Source organism: Colletotrichum gloeosporioides, assembly GCF_011800055.1.
Source record: "Colletotrichum gloeosporioides strain Lc1 chromosome Unknown consensus_50, whole genome shotgun sequence".
Lineage (NCBI taxonomy): Eukaryota > Fungi > Ascomycota > Sordariomycetes > Glomerellales > Glomerellaceae > Colletotrichum > Colletotrichum gloeosporioides.
The window spans coordinates 1,334,087-1,351,995 of NW_025544695.1; the positions used below are offsets into that span (position 1 = coordinate 1,334,087).

The 17,909-nt window shown below is 52.6% G+C and overlaps 5 protein-coding genes and 1 pseudogene across 6 annotated transcripts; 4 read left to right on the forward strand and 2 right to left on the reverse strand.

Annotated features, from left to right (window-relative positions):
* Positions 1–1,395: 1,395 nt before the first annotated feature.
* GCG54_00000872 (Gramicidin S synthase 2) lies at positions 1,396–5,241 on the forward strand (the record flags this gene model as incomplete). Its single annotated transcript, XM_045401004.1, has 1 exon — positions 1,396–5,241. The coding sequence occupies one exon, from the start codon at positions 1,396–1,398 to the stop codon at positions 5,239–5,241; it is 3,846 nt and encodes a 1,281-aa protein (XP_045263677.1).
* Positions 5,242–6,041: 800 nt separating this feature from the next.
* Positions 6,042–7,568, forward strand: GCG54_00000873 (Queuine tRNA-ribosyltransferase accessory subunit 2; the record flags this gene model as incomplete). Its single annotated transcript, XM_045401005.1, has 2 exons — positions 6,042–6,311; positions 6,387–7,568. 2 exons carry the CDS (start codon positions 6,042–6,044, stop codon positions 7,566–7,568), a joined length of 1,452 nt encoding a protein of 483 aa, XP_045263678.1.
* Positions 7,569–7,787: 219 nt separating this feature from the next.
* On the reverse strand, positions 7,788–8,582 carry GCG54_00000874 (uncharacterized protein; the record flags this gene model as incomplete). Its single annotated transcript, XM_045401006.1, has 1 exon — positions 7,788–8,582. One exon carries the CDS (start codon positions 8,580–8,582, stop codon positions 7,788–7,790), a length of 795 nt encoding a protein of 264 aa, XP_045263679.1.
* Positions 8,583–9,426: 844 nt separating this feature from the next.
* On the forward strand, positions 9,427–13,898 carry GCG54_00000875 (annotated as a pseudogene). Its single transcript has 13 exons — positions 9,427–9,516; positions 9,576–9,608; positions 9,664–9,754; positions 9,943–10,097; positions 10,163–10,197; positions 10,254–10,391; positions 10,445–10,864; positions 12,611–12,643; positions 12,703–12,802; positions 12,975–13,129; positions 13,192–13,226; positions 13,279–13,416; positions 13,475–13,898. Coding segments are annotated over exons 1-13 (1,847 nt in total).
* A 924-nt stretch (positions 13,899–14,822) lies between these two features.
* Positions 14,823–15,469, reverse strand: GCG54_00000876 (NADH dehydrogenase [ubiquinone] 1 alpha subcomplex subunit N7BM; the record flags this gene model as incomplete). Its single annotated transcript, XM_045401007.1, has 5 exons — positions 14,823–14,874; positions 14,936–15,137; positions 15,200–15,284; positions 15,343–15,363; positions 15,431–15,469. 5 exons carry the CDS (start codon positions 15,467–15,469, stop codon positions 14,823–14,825), a joined length of 399 nt encoding a protein of 132 aa, XP_045263680.1.
* Positions 15,470–15,770: 301 nt separating this feature from the next.
* Positions 15,771–17,506, forward strand: GCG54_00000877 (CDP-diacylglycerol--glycerol-3-phosphate 3-phosphatidyltransferase; the record flags this gene model as incomplete). The annotated part of the gene is made up of 4 exons (XM_045401008.1): positions 15,771–16,031; positions 16,088–16,159; positions 16,200–16,495; positions 16,543–17,506. 4 exons carry the CDS (start codon positions 15,771–15,773, stop codon positions 17,504–17,506), a joined length of 1,593 nt encoding a protein of 530 aa, XP_045263681.1.
* Positions 17,507–17,909: the final 403 nt, after the last annotated feature.

The window sequence follows — 17,909 nt, forward strand, 5'->3', positions numbered from 1 at the left end:
CCTGAAGCAGTCGATCCCGCGCTGCCGAAGCACTTCTTCCCAGCTGTTCCCTGTCTCACTTGGCAGGTGGGCCATCGACTGGTCCATGCGTCTCGCGTGGCGATAGAGTGGTTCTGGCGATAACGCGCCCACTACGTATCTTTTTCCGTGTGCTGCTTTAGGGGTGGCGCTGGCTCGGTACGTATCCTCTGCCCGGCATACCGATAGCCGATGGACGGATCTCGGAGCTAAGCTCAGCCACATCGGTCACGAGCCACACTCTGCTCTGATTATGTCATTATGCAGCCACATACCGGTCCGACACTCGCCCGCGACAAAGCCACAGAGGTAGCACGCAACCGGGGCTCCTCAACAACCAGCGAGTCATTTCGCATGAAGGGTCGATTTCGTGCTTGACTCTGTCTTTAATTTGACAATTGCAACTCAGCTTAAATTACCCATGCTCAAGAGACAACAATGGACCCCACGCGAGTTAACTTTTTTCGTCACCGACATCGTCTGCAACTTTTTTGCATGTGTTGAAGCCTCGCCCGCCTTTCATCCCAAGTGCCCCCCCTTACGCCCTTTTACCGCATAACCAGGCCTGGACCGGCCAATTGAGGCATCCTACGTCGCCTAGTTGCTTAGGGTAAGGTTCGGAGTAGTCCAGACGCCTGCTCAGCCGTCTGGCGGCGTTAGGGCACCGAACAACTGCGACAACCGCCTTCCCGCGCTGCTCTCTGCGTTGGAGTCGGCCGGGACACGGTAACGACGCCGACACCCCGGGTTCTTTCGCCTTCCATCCAGCTTGACCCAGTTAACCCAGCCGGTCAACTCTGTCACTTAGCTTCTGATTGGCCGCTCCCCCACTGGAGGTGGGTGTTATGGGCCGCTCTCGCCTCCCCATACTGATGAATGAACGCTTCGTGACGACTATCGCATTTGCATGTGCTTCGCTGGTTGGTCCCTGACTTGTTGAGGGACTTCTTAGCGGGTAGGGGACTTGCGAAGGCCAAGCAACCCAGGCAGTTAGGTACCTTCCACCATGTCCTTCCTTTCTGTTGACTTGCTTTTTGCCCGGGATCTTCCTCTGTATTCAGGTATTCTCGCCTTCCCTCAAGGTAACTCCAAGTTGGAAAAAAAGCTCTGGCAACCTGGTCTCGTGACCAATTTCCTTCCCAGCCTCTGAACGCTGCAGCTTTCCGGCACTTCATAAAAGTCCTAGAGCTTAATCTAAATCTTTGCCTCTACACTACTTGCAACCTTGCTACACCATTCCTGGGCACACTGTCCGTTGATTTACCTCCTTACTTTTCTTATCGTGTATCCCGGGAGTGACCACCGTTTCCTCATACCTTACCTTATCTTCTTGCATTTGGCCTACCTTATACCCTACATATCCTGCCAACAGTAATAATGCCTATTCTCGACATCAACAAGGACCTCGCTGCCCTCTTTGAGCAGCAGGCCAAAGCCACCCCAGATGCTGTGGCTCTCGAGGATGAGACTCGCACTCTCACCTACGCCGAGTTGGATCAAGAAACGCAAACTCTCGCTGACCGTCTGCGCCGCCAATATGGAGTCGGCCGGGACCACCTCGTCGGCATTCTCATGAACCGGAGTGCCGACTACGTTGTGGCTTCTCTGGCTGCTCTCCGTGCAGGCGGGGCCTTTTTGGTGCTCGAGCTGGCATACCCTTCCGGGTTGCTGCGCGATGTGATTGAAGATGCGAAGCCGACAGTTGTCATCACTCAAAAACAACATGTCGACCACATCAAGGCTGATGTGCCCATCATCGCCTATGACGAGCCTAGCCAGCCAGCCGTCAACGGACACAAGGAGTCAGAACTCCCTCCGTTGCCCGCCAGCGATGATCTCGAGCGTTTGGCATTTGTGTCCTACTCGAGCGGTACAACTGGCCAGCCTAAGGGCATCGCCAACCCTCACAGAGCTGCTGTGCGCTCATACGACCTCAGATTTGGCCTCAGCGACCTCCAGCCTGGCGACAGGGTGGCCTGCAATGTTTTCTTTGTCTGGGAGATGCTTCGGCCCCTTCTGCGTGGCGCGACGGTCTTCGCCATTCCAGACTGTGCTAGTTATGACCCGACAGCTCTTGTGAGCCTACTCGAGTCCCGACGCATTACAGACACTCTTATGACACCTACTCTATTGGCTACTGTTCTGTCTCGTCACCCGCACTTGGGCAGCCGCCTGACCGAGTTGCGATCTCTCTGGCTCAATGGTGAAGTTGTCACCACCGACTTGTGCCGTCGAGCAATGAAGGCTCTTCCCAATACCAGACTGCTCAATGTTTACAGCGCCAGCGAGACCCACGAGGTTGCGGCCGGAGACATTAGCACGTTCATTGACTTTGAGGCCCGTGTCTGCCCCGTGGGGCCGCCTATGGATCCGGAGCACATCTACATCATGGATGAGGATGGTAACCGCGTTGGCAACAACGTAAGCGGCGAGCTTTACGTTGGTGGAGATCTCCTTGCACGTGGGTACCTGAACCTGCCCGAGACGACAGCCAAGGCATTCCACACAGATCCCTTCGACAAGAAGGAGGGTGCCCGCATGTACCGGACGGGCGATCTCGCCTGCATTCTTCCTAATGGGTTGTTGGAGATCACTGGCAGAGCCGGCGGCATGATCAAGACGCGTGGCTATACCGTTCAGCCCGGTGCCGTTGAAAATGCCGTCGTGAAGCACCTGGCTGTGCGCGATTGCGCTGTCTCCTCTCACGGTGATGGCCTCGAGAGGCAGTTGGTAGCTTACGTGGTGCGGGATAATGAAGACAAGAGAGGCCGCGCAGATGTCGTTATCGACGAGTCTGGATACAGCCCAGGCGCGAGGCGCATCCTCTCAGAGCACTTGGCTCTGTACATGATCCCCACTTTCTGGGTTGAGTTGGAGCAGCTTCCTACCCACGGAGTCTCTGGCAAGGTCGACCTCAAGGCTTTGCCTCCACCCCCAACCCCCAAGGTTGCCGTCAACGGAGAGAAGGAGCAAAATACCAAGGTCAAGATGGAGACCGTCAAGAAGCTTTGGGCTGCTTCCCTCAACATGCCCACAACTGCCATCACGGAAGAGCACAACTTCTTTGATATCGGTGGTCACTCTCTTGTGCTGGCGGACCTCGCAAATCGATTTACCAAGGAATTCGGATTCCCCGTTCCATTGGCTCCTCTTGCGGGTAACCCGACTCTGGAGGGTCACCTGAAGGCAATTCGTGATGCTCGCGATGGTCACACTGCCGCAGTTCAGTCTGATCTTCCCGCCGTTCTCCGGGCTGACTGTGAGCTCCCCAAGGACATCAAATCCAACGGCACCCCTATGCGCAAACTGAATGATGCCGATACGGTGCTCCTTACCGGCGCTACCGGCTATCTGGGAGCCTTCCTTCTCAAGCAACTCATCGAGACTACCGCCGCGCACATCATCTGCCTGGTCCGTTTCACGGATCCGACAGAGGAGTCTGCGCCTGCAGGTATGGCCAGAGTCCGCAAGAACCTCATCGATCTGGGTATCTGGGACGACTCTATGCTTGACAGAATGGAGATTCTGCCCGGCAATCTGTCTCGAGAGCATCTCGGTCTGGCACCCGACGTCTATGACGAGCTCGTCTCCCGAATTGAGGTCATCATTCACGCTGCTGCAACTGTCAACTTGGTTTACCCCTACGCTGCTTTGAGAAGCCCCAACGTTGGAGGCACCAGGGAAATCTTGCGTATCGCATCCAAGAGCGGTGCCACCCTGCACCACATCTCCACAAACGGTGTCTTGACACCGTCTGTGGCCGGATGGTCCGAAGACGCCATGGTCGACATTGACGATGTCCCCGAGAAGCTTATCGATGGTTATGGACAGACGAAATGGGTAGCCGAAAAGCTGGTCTACGAGGCTGCTCGCCGCGGCATGCCTTGTAAAGTCTACCGCCCAGGCACAATCAGTGGTCATAGTAAGACCGGCTCTACCAACGCCTGGGACTTGCTAAATGCCTTGATTGTCGAGTCTCTACAGCTCAAGACCGCACCAGGCATCGACAATTGGTTCGCAGAGATGACCCCTGTCGACTATGTGAGCGCTGCTATTACAACACTCGCTAATCATACCGACCCTAACCAATTGGTCTATCACCTTGGCGATCCCGCCCCAATTTCGGCTAGTTACATCTTCGACAGCCTGCGGGAGCTTGGATACACAACGACTAAGATTCCATGGGACGACTGGGTCGAGCTCTGGACCAAGAAGAGAGGATTCGGCACCAAAGCTGCTGGTGACGTGCCTTTCACCGTTGACATTCTTCGCGGTGGTATGCCCACTGCCGAGACCCTGCAGGCCGTCACTGTCCTCAAGGACGATGCCACTGCGCCTGTCCTGGCAAAGTACAAGCTGGATCGTCCCAAGATCGATAGCCATCTGCTTGAGACTTACACTCGTCACTTCTACGCTAGAGGATGGCTTTCAAGACCGCCGCGTCGGGCCGACGTCAACGGCGCGGCATCCAGAGTTAACTTGGGCCGCCTTGCTGGCAAGGTTGCCGTAGTCACTGGTGCTTCATCTGGCATCGGAGCAGCCGTCGCAGCTGGTCTCGCCAAGGAGGGCGCCCACGTCGCTCTCGCGGCAAGGCGCACCGAGGCCTTGGAAGGTGTCAAGGCCAAGCTCGCCGGTACTGGAGGCAAGGTTCTCATTCACAAGACAGACGTCACGAAGAGGGAAGACGTCGAGTCGCTCATGCAGACCGCGACCGAGAAGCTTGGACCGGTTGACATTCTCGTCAGCTGCGCCGGTGTCATGTACTTCACCATGATGGCCAACAACCACACCGAAGAGTGGGAGCGTACGGTCGACGTCAACTGCAAGGGTCTCTTGCACTGCCTGTCATCTACTGTGCCCGGCATGCTCGGTCGCGGAAAGGGCCATATTGTCGCCATTTCGTCAGACGCTGGCCGCAAGGTGTTCCCGGGTCTCGGTGTCTATTCTGCTAGCAAGTTCTTTGTCGAAGCCACCCTGCAGAGTCTGCGTCTGGAGACCGCAGGCACAGGTCTGCGGGTGACTTCGATCCAGCCCGGAAATGTGGCTACGGATCTGCTTAGCATGTCTACGGACGCCGAGGCCCTTAAGAAGTTTGGCGAGCCTTCGGGCGCCAAGGTCTTGAATGCCGAGGATGTTGCGTCGTCAATTGTCTATGCGGTCTGCCAACCAGAGCATGTTGCTGTCAACGAGGTACTCATCGAGCCTAGGGATGAGCCCATTTGAGCTGTTACCCAGAGGGAGAGTTATACACGTATGGACATTTACAACGAAGTTTTTGGGGTTGAGATAAAACTCCAATTGCCTTTCGTTTGATTCATTTTGAAGATATAGTAATCAAGAACAAAGGCATCTAAATCTTAGGGCTTTGCCAAGAATTGCGTTCAGATACACTGTTCTCCTAGGATCGTCCTGTTGGTCAAGGCGTTCAAAAGGCCCCGGATTGTGCAAGCCGGCCGAGCCGTCAATCTGAGCACCTCTTATGACATCAAAGATGGATAAAGCAGCAGGGGAACTAGACCCAGTTCAAAATCCCCGTAAAGTCTAAGAAACCCCCTGCCGTGAGTGAATCGAAGTAACAAAAGTCAAGTGTCATGATTGGTTGAGTCTGTCATGGCCCGAGTTGCTTTGCCCCTGCAGCAGCTCCTCACTCGGATCCGCCCGAGCTTTTCCCCCAAACCCCGGCTGCCATCTCTTGCCCACCTGCCCCACCTGGCTAGGGAAGCTCCAGCCACATCGACCAAGCCTCGTCCCTGATAGCTAGTGTGGCTTGAACTCCATGTGTGGCTGCCATGTCTGTTTTCTCTCACTCATTGCACTAGAAACACCACAACTGACGATTTACCGAAACGACGAATATTGGCGAGTAGTCCACAAAATCTGGGCGCGGAGATACGAACCACTTGAAAAAGTCATTGGTTACGGTAGAAACGCTCCGAGAGGTCGCAGCAAAGACTTTAAAGACCTAGTGCCGTTGAGCTTCCGAGGTTGACTCATTGGCAAATCGGGGTTGGTGATGTGCCAAAATGTCTGATGCTACAACCTGCAACGGGGCGAGGAAACAGGACGACATGATTTTCGATATTTTAAAGAAGTCCGCCGACGGTGCGGCGGCAGCTCGTCTGGGAAGGCTAGTGCTCCCCAAACGAAGGCCCATCGAGACGCCCAACTACATTGCGACGGGCTCACGAGGTGTTGTCCCTCACATCACCCCCGACAACCTCGCAAAGCACACATCCTTCGGAGCAACCTACATGGCGCTCGAAGACTGCAAGTCTATGGCCAATATCCCGAATGTACCGCGAAGCTAACTGAACACAGTCATCGAGAAGAAGAAACCTTCCGCACTGTCAATACCTTCAGGGGACCAGAGACCGTTGCACGCTTTCACCTGCTTGCCAGATAGTATCGCAACTGTCCTAGCTCCAAGGCGAAACCCGGCCATCAAAACTCCAGTAGGGAACAGGAACAAGACCATCTCCATCTTCACCTCGACCGGCTTCCGGAACCTCACTACTGATGATTATTCCGCTGCCGTTGAGACACTCAGGCCCGACATCGTCATCGGGCCCGCTGATCTATTCCACACGAGCAGCATGCCACCGTCTAAGAAGCTTGTGCGCATGGCCGAACGGACTGAGGAGTGGACCGACGTCTTTCTGAGCCCCAAGAGGCAGGAGAGGCTCAAGGAGCGTGGTGTTTCGGTCTTTGCACCGGTTCTTGCCGTCCCGTACCAAATCCAATGGGAACACCTCAGCCATTTGGCAGACGACATTGTCGACTCGCTCTCAGGACTGGCCATCTATGACATTGACTTGTTGCCTGATATCGAGGAGAACTACAAGCCTTTGGTCCATCTCCCTCGGTTGTCCTTGCACATTCCCGAAACACCGCAAGCTATCCTCCGCCAGGTCTCTCTTGGAGTTGACATTCTGACGGTCCCATTCCTCAACACCATCTCCGACGCCGGCGTGGCGCTCACCTTCACTTTCCCCCCGACAGACGGTGGCATCCAACCTCTCGGTATCGACATGTGGCAACCAGACCACGAAACCGCGCTCAAACCCCTCATGGAAGGCTGTCAATGCTACGCCTGCACGACGCATCACAGAGCTTTCGTCCACCACCTCCTGAACGCAAAGGAAATGCTCGGCTGGACTCTTTTGCAGATCCACAACCACCAGGTACTGACAAACTTCTTCGCCGGCATCCGGGCGGCGCTGCAGGCGGGCTCCGATAAGTTTGAGGAGGTATCGGAAAAGTTTGTGGCCACTTACGAGGCGGAGCTGCCGCAAGGGACCGGCACCAGGCCGAGAGCGAGGGGGTACCATTTCAAGGGTGAGGCGAATCCTAGCAAGATCAACCCGTCCACGTGGCAGAACTTCAGTGACGGTAGCTCCGATGCTGGGGCGGAGGTGGGGGTGATCGCTGGTGAGGCAAAGTTTGCGGCACAGGAAGGAGCAGAGACACCACTCATGCCTGATATCAGCTCATTGGAACTCCAGGAACGGGGTTTCGCTGAGTTGGCTGAGGAGAAACCAAAGTCCACATGATGGCACGATTACGCTGAAAGCAGAAAACAAGACTCTCCACAACGGCAAATGTGCCACCACGCTATCAGATTCTCGGGATAATACTTGATTGACTACACTACGATCTCTTCACTAGACGAAGCACTGGATGAAGTGCTGTTACTGTGTTTGTCCTACTGTGTACCCCCTTGATAGATAGGCCGTGAAACTTTCTTGACGCAAAACTTGACTAAGAAGCTTTTAGTTGTGTTGTATATGAACGTCTCGGTTCACTCGTTCAACCCGGTACACAGGAGCAGTAAATGATCTCTGATCCCGCTTCTTGCGATTTGTGTAAGCATCGTCGCATGTGTTCCACATCTTATACAAAAGTTCCTTCGCCGCGATATTCTCAAACGACCTCTTGGAATACCTCTGTGCCCACAAGGTCTTCAGGACCTCCGCTCTTGGCTTGCTCGAGACCTGTGCGTCGAGAACCGTGCGAGCGTGCTCATAGACGCCCCGGAGGAACACCTGCTCCTGGCTGGGCTCAGGAACGTTGTTTCTAAGCACCTCGTGCTGCCACTCCATGTCAAACATGCTGATATTGTCACCCAAGCGATGAAGGTGGTTCAACGCGGTCCGCCACTTCGAGGGAGACAGCAGGATGTAGACGGCTCGGGAGATGACGGCTGCCCAGCTGGGCGCCGTCGGATGAAAGTTTGGGGTCGCCCATCGAGTGCCGTGGTTGGGTGATGACCATGGGTTGTGGGCGAGGGTCGTGGTGGCATCGATGGTCTCATCGCTATCGCTGTCGTTGTCGCTGTTTCCGGTGGGCTTCTCCTGCTGGTCGTCTTGCTCATCTTCATGGATGGTGGGGCTTGAAGTCTTGGTGGATGAAGTGCTGTTGTCGAAGAAATCACCAATCATGACAAACTGTTCTTCGGTCGCGGGAGCGTCTGTCATCTTGCTTGCACCCTCTGAGATCTCACTTAGATCAACGACTCGTCCGTCGTGGGAGATATAGAGGGCCTTGGGCGAAACAGCTTGAGCCATGACTTTGAAGTGTGTTTGAGGAGCTTCTATTGAGTTGAAGCGAATGGATCAAGATAATGAGCAGTATTGGTTCTATCAAGCTGGATGGTGAGAGGAAAGATTTAAGATGGTAAAGCCAAAGAAGAAAAGTCTTTTAAGTAATGTAGCCTACTTTGTCAGAGAGGTAGAGTTTTCGTTTTCACCTTTGCAACTTAGTGCAAATTGTGGAATTTGGAACCCTACTGAGCTCTTGTGCAGACAAGGTGTTTACGCCACATATAACCAGCAAAGTGTATGTGCGTTGGAGAATCAACTAACCTTCCAAAAGGTAGGCCATCGTGGCTCTGCTCTTAACATTTCGGCCTTGACCGGATATCCCTAAACCGGCACCCGGCCCCGTTCGTCTGCCGGGCCCATAGCGGCTCTTATGGTCCGGAAGGACTCAATTCGGACCCGTTGTTCTCTGACCTGACAAGGCTGGTCAATGGTTTCAACGAGATTAGCATATGCAGCAGAGCGCGTTGCCAGTCTCGGTTACGCAGACCCATGGTGTTTCTAGCCAATGGCGCCCGCCAGCATTCTGCAACAGGTGACCTTCCTCGGATCATGGCCCGATTCAGTCCACACATCGCCGGACCTTCGCTTTCTTCAGGAAGTTGGGGTCCAAGAAGGCGACTTGTTGCACACTCGCCGCCAGCCTGCATATACAGATGGGTGTCTTTTTGGCCAAGGAGAGGGGTAGGGACTGCGCCGCGTTCGTAGATTAAAGAGACAGCGTTCGCTCTATCGCGTTATTATGAGCTCCGTCTTCTTGATAAAACGTTGGAAAAGTCTGCAGTTTTGAAGGAGTCTTTATTCGTCCGTGATGCCTACAGCCACCGAAATATCGGCTCCTGCGCCGAATGTGCAGTTCGACAACCGAACTGCTGGCGATACCCCCATTGTTGCTGATGAGGTATGGATTCACCATGCAAACCACGATCAAGATGATCGACCTGACAAACTTATCTCTAGGCCACCGACGACGCCGCTTCGGATCTCGGCGCAGTATGTCATACGAGGATAGTCGAAATTTTGCAGTTGGACTTACAGTGTATTACAGAGCATCGCTTCTTCGACTACGAGTGTTACTGAGTCCATCTTTAATTACAGATTGGAGAATGGGCGAACATACCACAAATACAAGGACGGAAGTGAGTCCTCCGCCCCCAGAGACCGGATTTGATGTGAAGTTCTGACAAAGATAAGAATACAACTATCCCAATGATGATAGGGAAACAGAACGACTTGGTAAAGCCAACCCGATTTTCTCGCTTTCGTCCTTTTCAGCTTGGAACACACTCCAAATGGACCTGGTAATATTTACTCACAGCTTGTATAGACTTGCAGCATGAGCTGTTCTTCTTGTCTCTGAATGACAAGCTGGGACTGGCACCGCCGAATAACGAGGATTCAAAGGTCAAACGCGTCCTCGATGTTGGAACTGGGACTGGACTTTGGGCTATTGATTTTGGTGACTTACATCCTGAAGCTGAGGTATGTTAAACTTGCCGCTCTCCCACGGTGAAAAAGAACTTGCTTATCGACGCGTCATTATTCAGGTTATTGGCGTGGACCTCTCTCCTCCTCAGGCAGAGTATGTTGCAACCCTTCATTGGAACGTCTTTGATGGCATGTCGTTAACAACTTCAGCGCGCCTCCCAACGTTTCTTTCGAGATCGACGACATCGATGAGCCTTGGACATACAGTCGGCCGTTTGACTACATTCATAGCCGGATGATGACGTCGAGTGTCGCCAACTGGAAGACCTATATTCAGAACTGCTTCGAGTACGTCTTTAGATGTGACCTGCATGAAAGTGTCTGCTTACGAAGCTACGCAGCAACCTCGAGCCCGGCGGATACCTGGAGCTGCAAGAGACTGACCTCTTCCCCGGATGTGACGACGGAACCCTCAAGCCAGATGCGGCAATGATCAAGAGCGTGACGTACATGGAAGAGGCTTGCAAGATCCTCGGACGACCTTTCCAAGACATACCGGCACTCGTCGAAGTAATGCGCGAAGTTGGCTTTGTCGACGTCTCAATCATGAAGGAGAAGTGGCCGTCAAACACCTGGCCTAAAGACCCCCACTACAAGACGCTGGGAATGTGGGCACATCAGAACAGTATAGATGGGATTGAAGGCTGGACTATAGCGCCCTTCACTAGGGCTCTTGGGTGGAAGAAAGAGGAAGTACAGGTGTTCCTCGTGGACGTGCGAAGGGAGCTGAAGGATACGACTATCCATGCATGGTGGCCTATGTGAGTATTTCCCCCTGTCTTCTGCAATGCCCCTGCTTCAGCCGAATTACTTGCTGACATTTTAAAGTTATGTCATTCATGGAAGAAAGCCGGAGTGAAGGACGTCTCATGCAGTACACAAGACAACGGCGGAAACTTCGATGGAAACGGGTTCTGAAGGAAGGTTATGAATATGGGCACGAGCTCTCAACATCGCCGATGCGCTATGATTACCATCAGGTGAGGACTAGGCCAATTCCGCATTTATTTGTAAACGAACAATTTTTGAGATATGCCATACAAGTCTCTTTGTTGTTGTAACAAGTGAAGACGGCAAGTACTGCAATAGGTGGGCAGGTTTCGAAAGAGGAGAGGCTGGAAAGACGACTTGTACTCATCCATGTGAGAAAGTCAGCTGCGGTAAGAGACAACACCTATTCCCTTCTTCGCCCTATCTCCCGATCTCTCCGTTTGATCTTCAACGCACGCCATCCGACATATACCCAACTGCCCAGTGTTTGAGATCGCCCTCGACGCATTCCTTCTGATGAAAGTTCTGATACTCAGACTGTTAGCATCGCCAGTATTTCGGTGTAAATAGCTGAGTTCCTTCGGGCCCTGATTTACACTTTCAGGGCTCATTGCCTCTCAACAGCCTTGAGCTCCCAGCTCGCAGTCTTGCCTTCGGGCAAGAAGACTAAGCCGTGGTAAGAAACTTCTCGGGCTACTGCGTGCGGCTGTTTAGTGAATGAACGGTTATGGTGTCGTTTGATCAAGTTACCAATTTAGAAGTGATGCTGATGAGTGGTTTGGGGAAATCAACTTTTCCAAACTGAAGTCTCGGGTCTCAAAGAGGTGCCCCCCCCTCCTACTAATAACCCTGGGCGGACGTAATCCCAGAGTAAGCCTACCTTGGGGCCTTTGAAATGTTGATTTTTACATTCTGTCAAGCCTTTTAGACACTGTGAGTAGCCGAGCTGTTGGGATTCAAGGTATGAGGCGATGGAGGCGATGATGAGGACACAAGGCAGCTGGCCTGCGAAAGTTGACTCTTTTGGCAACTTTCCAACTAAAATGTGCCATTAAGTATAGCAAACTGACATGTGAATCGTTGCTCATGTGTATCTTTTCGGCTCTTTACTTTCGGCACAGGCGATGTCACCTTGCACGGCAAAGCGGGTTACTATCGTATGACCGAGATTTCTCTGTTGGTCCCTGGACAATGTCAATACGGATGTAGATCCAACAGCATTTCTCGAATACACGCAACGGATCGTTTCCCTGAGCTCGGCTAAGCGCGCCTCGTTCAGCGAGCCAATGAAATTGACTCTGAGCTTGTCATAAGAGAAGTTCGTCGGGTTAGGGTCCAATTCGGTCCAGATACACATCCGACTTGGTGTTCTTCTTGGGAAGCTGCAATAAATCGTTGCATTTTGCGGCAAAGTGCATTATTGCCTCCGGCGTGCATAAAAGTCATCTAAGAAGAGGGGCAGACGAGTCCGCATCAGCTAGATCGATAAAAGAACAAATTGATCGCATTTTATTCGACTTCACTGTCCTACATTGAACGCCAAGCTCATAGAAAGCAAGCAGCATCTCGCTACGTCAATATGTCCGCGCCCAACATTGTGACTCCTGCAGGAGGTGAACACAACGATATTCGTCATGTCGACGAGACTCAACTTGTAGTCGATGATGTTGAGGTAAGTATTATCTGCAGGCAACGAATTGCTACCACATTCCATCAGCAGCGCTTAACTTCTACAGGTCGCCGATGACGACTCATCAGAGCTTGGTAGTGTAAGTCGGCCCCACTGCGTTTGACGATCATTCGAGCTGTTGAATGACATTTCACATAGGGTATTGCTTCTTCCCAGCAGACTACTAGTAGTATTGCTAGCTCCATTTGGAACTTCCAACTTGAGAAAGGTCGAACGTACCATCGGTACAAGGAAGGAAGTAGGTCAGCCAAGCTTGTGATTGATATGTGTTTGAAGCTCACAGGTGGCAAAAGAATATCAATATCCGAATGACGAGAAGGAGACCGAGAGACTAGGTGGGATTTTTACGCACTCCTATGCGATGACGATGTCATGTATTTCGTCATTCGGCTGACAATTCATCGAGAAAGACCTCCAACATGAGTTATGTCTCCTCACTCTGGACCGGAAGCTTGGTATCGCACCGCCAAACGACGAGAACTCCAAGGTTAACCGTGTGCTTGACCTAGGCACTGGGACTGGGTTGTGGGCCATCGACTTCGGAGATGCCCACCCCAAAGCAGAGGTAAATTAAGGATCGTTTTCATTTTAGATCAATGGAGTTTGTTACTCTAACGCATCACACAGGTTCTTGGCGTTGACCTTTCTCCCCCAGCAGCGGAGTAGGTTTATTTCGCAGGAAATGCTCATGAACATGACCTGAAACTTTCGCAGAGCTCCACCGAACGTAGTATTTGAGGTCGATGATGTTGAAGAACCATGGACGTACACCCAACCCTTCAACTACATCCATGGCCGATTCATGACATCGAGCATTTCGAATTGGGAGAAATACATCCAAAACTCCTTCGAGTAAGTCACTCAGATCCACACTATATGATGATGTCAAAAAGTTTGCAGGATCTTTCAGTAATCTCACTCCCGGAGGCTACTTCGAGCTTATGGAGGTCGGTGGCCAGCTTCAGTCGGACGACAACACGCTGAGACCTGACTCCGCCGTTGTGAAAAGCGGTAAGCTTATGAGAGAGGCATGTGCAATTCTCGGCCGGCCGTTTCAGACCATTCCGTCTTTGGTCGACATCATGAAGGAAGTTGGCTTTGTCGATATCGTCATGACCAAGTACAAGTGGCCTATGAATTCGTGGCCCAAAGACCCGAAGCATAAACTCATTGGTACTTGGTCACTCCACAACAATCTTGAAGGAATCGAAGGTTGGACCATGGCTGCCTATACCAGGGCGCTGAACTGGAAGAAAGAGGAAGTGCAGGCCTTCCTGGTCGATGTCCGGAAGGGACTGAAAGACAAGAGCATGCATGCATACATGCCGATGTAAGCCACCCTCGATCCCCGTAGTACTCTTCTGCCCTCATGATTCCACTGGCCAACATCCCATAGTTACGCTCTCTATGGGAGGAAGCCAGAGTAAGAGATGCTTCTCATAGCGTGTAAGGTAGATGACGGCGGCGACTCTGATCGAAATAGGTTTTGATGAACGGTAGTAAACGAGTGCAACCGCAGACTTCTGACTGTCTGCGATGGATAATTTAAACCTGACTATTTGCGTTATTATGACCCTCTCTGAAAAGACCAGGCAAATTTGGCAGAATCAGTAGCAAGCAGGTCTTGGAATGCGTCTGTAAGTGTCTTCAGGGTCGCAACAAATAGAGACTCCAAGTAATGAATGAAGCCCTCGGCTACGTCTCAGAAGTAAAACGGTCATCGATGACGTATGCTCCAAGGCTTGAGAATGCCGCCGGCGGCAAATGTATCCGCAATATTTTCGTGTCCTGTCTTCTGAACTCTTCGATCAATCACCCAGTGATAGTCGTCTCACTTAAGCGAGTTCTGTTAATGAAATTGAGGGTTCTGATAGGAATTCAAACCTCGCGACGGAAGATTTCTTCAACAGCCGCTGAATTGTCCTTGAAACTTGATTCTTGTAGGATCCTTAGGCAGCATCGACGATGCAAGGAGGAACACCGGTTATCAACAGTAGGTGTCAACAGTACCGAGCGCCCCGGTCGGAGGCGAAGCTAATCTCGAGAAACTAATCATCAGAATGATGCGTTCCCAATGATACCAATCTCGTTGCTATCATCACTCATTTGGTGCTTGAAGAGCCACTGAGGGTACCTGACCAAGCCGCCGAACGGCGGCCACCAACACTACAAGCAAGTGCTGTGATCACAAAGCGAAAAACTCTGAAATTGCGTCGAGCGATGTTGGCATATATACATTCATCCCACACTTTCAGCGCTCATTGCCTCTCAACAGCCTTGGGCTCCCAGCTCGCAATCTTTGGCTTCGTTCTGCGGAGATAGTATCAGCAACCCGCCACATCAAGACCAGAAGAAAATGAAACAAACTCACGTGTTAAACGTCTTGAATGCTCCTCTAGTGGCAGTCAGGTTGGGGATGGGCTCCGGGCGCTCCCACTTGCGGGTCTTGGTCTGGAGGAGGGGATCCTCCGTGGGGGGCTTGTCGACCAAGAAGCCTTGCCACGCGTGCCAGCCGGGCTCAACCTGCGCCGAGTCGTAGTCGTGCTTCTTAAAGTCCACCCATCGTGTACGCACTACCCAGTTCCTCGTTAGCCTTCATCTTACCCAGTTGCGCTATATCGAAGGGGTCCCATACGGGGGAGTTCGTCGTTGTTCTCGTAGAACTTGTTGCCGGCCTTGTCCTCGCCGACAAAGCGTCCGTACTTGGTATCACCGATGTACTAATTTCTCGAGCGTCAGAGGGGTCAACTGGCGATCGGGGTTCGGAGGCGGATGTACCAGGAGCTGGCGGAAGTATTCCTGCGAGAGAAAGTTAGTGGCGGCTTCGCGATCGGGGCGGGAGGTTGTTGCATGCCTTGATTCCAACCTTTCGCAGGTTGCTAATCGTTCTCGGGAGGGTCGACATGGCGGCGGCTGGTCAATTGACCTCGAGAAGCTGTGCTGTCGGCGGCGATGATTGAAGGCTCGACGTTCGGGAAGGTTGAACGACGCAGGTACCGCTGTGGAGCAGGGATTACATAACCTGAATGGCGATTGGACAGAGGCTCCCTTGCTGGAGCCGGTGAATCCCGCCGCCAATGACGGAGCTTCATGCACTGATCCTGGTCTTTGGGGTCTCGAAGTTCGCATTCTTTAGATGAACTCTTTCTGAATGCGCAACCTTGTGGCGAGGGGAAAATAGGTGTTTTTCGGTCCATCAAAGCGCCATGATTGTCCGCGGGGTTTCGCGGTGCTCCACGAAGCTCAAGATTCCTTTCGCCCAAACGAACGTCACCCGGTCCCGACCGCAATGCCGACGATTTGCGATGCCCGCCGCCGGTGCTCCAGCGGCCTCGAGCTCCGGTAGTGCAGCAGGCATGCTTGCGCCCTTTGCGAATGAGCTTGACAAGATCGCGCCGTCCTTCAGTATAAATGGCTCCCAGATCCGAATCATCAAGACACCGACCGATTTCTACGAAACTCTGAAGGTGTGCGGCGCAGAGAAATATTTCGAGCTCGGAGCGGAAGACTGATTCGGCGATAGGAGCGCATACGCAGCGCGAAGAGCAGGATCTTCTTGTCAACCCTGTATATCGGAAAGACGGAGAAGGAGCTGGTGAGATACACTGAGTGCACAATGATGCCTGGAACGACAGCTGATGAAGCTCAAGATTGCGACTTTGCATGAAGCTCTGCGGAACAATCCAGAGCTTAAGGTGAGCATCCTTACGGATGCTCTTCGAGGCACTCGAGAGGAGCCGAATCCATCGTGTGCCTCCCTACTTGCGCCTTTGGTCACCGAATTCGGCCCAGACAGAGTTGAGATTCGGATGTACCACACGCCCAACTTGACCGGAGTGAGAAAGAAGTACATTCCCAAGCGCATCAACGAAGGATGGGGCCTGCAGCATATGAAGCTGTATGGCATCGACGATGAAATCATTCTTTCTGGGTATTGTTGTCCTTTCCCAGTTCCAGATTATGGCTAACAGAGTTAAGGGCGAATCTTTCAAACGATTACTTCACTAACCGTCAAGATCGCTATCATCTGTTTTCCTCAAAAGAGGTGACCGAATACTTCTGGAATATTTACCAAGGAGTAGCTGGTTTCAGTTTCCTCGTCGAGCCTTCAAGGGAGCCCGCTGGATTTGCCTTGACTTGGCCGAAGTCCAACCCGGCGCCCTCTCCCCTGGAAGAGCCGAAGCAGTTCATCAGCACAACCACTCCCGCTCTACATGCCCTTATTTCTCCCAGGCAACCCGCCGCACAGGATGCGAGCAAAGACACCAAAGTGTACATGCTCGCTCAACTGTCGCAGCTGATGAAGCCCGACACATCTACCGAGCTTCCTGCCGTCACCCACGTCCTGTCCACACTTGCCCTGCCTGAATACGCAGGTTCATCTTGGACTTTTACTGCAGGCTACTTCAACCCTGCACCGTCATTAACCAAACTGCTGCTCTCCACAGCGTCTCAAAATAACGTCGTCATTACAGCCTCCCAGCAGGCTAATGGCTTTTACGGCTCCTCGGGCGTGTCTGGGCTTCTGCCTGGCGCATACACCCTTCTTGCTCGCCGCTTTGTACGCGCCGTCCACGAGCGCAAGCTGGACGACTCCATTGCTCTCAAGGAATGGCGTAAAGGTACCGTTGGCGAGCCTGAAGGCTGGACTTATCACGCTAAGGGTCTCTGGATAACGTTGCCAGGGGAGAAAGACCCGTCCATTAGCGTCGTGGGAAGCTCCAACTACACAAAGCGCAGCTATTCCCATGATTTGGAAGCAGGGGCCATGATCCTCACCAAGGACGAAAACCTCAAGAAGCGCCTGGGCGAAGAGCAAACATGGCTTCAAGAATACGCTGAGCGTGTCACTCGCGAGGACTTCTCTAAGCCTGAACGCCGCGTCGGTCTCAACGTCAGGATAGCAATGTGGATCGCACAGGCTGTTGGCGGCGCATTGTAGGAGTGTGTGTATATAGATAGACGTTTACGTATTATGTGAGCAATGTGCTCAGGGGTTGGGAAAAAACAGTGATACCCGTCGTTTAATCTACGCACGTTGTCAGCGTGCCAAAATCCACCTAGTTGTTACGAAGAGAAATAGCTACAAGGTAGCGGAGGCTCAATGAGAATAAGCGACGTGGGAGATAAAGAACAAAATGACCCGGGAGGATAGGTTGAAAAAGCAAAAGGGAAATTCCGAAACCGAGAATCGAACTCGGGGCTATGCCTAACCTCTCAAGGTCATGAGAGGGCATCATGTTGGCCACTACACCATATCGGATGCTGAACATGGGGCGCAACTTTAGCAACTAGGTAGCTTTGCTGTAGGTGCTGAGGTTGTGGATCGTGCTGTCCCACGCGTA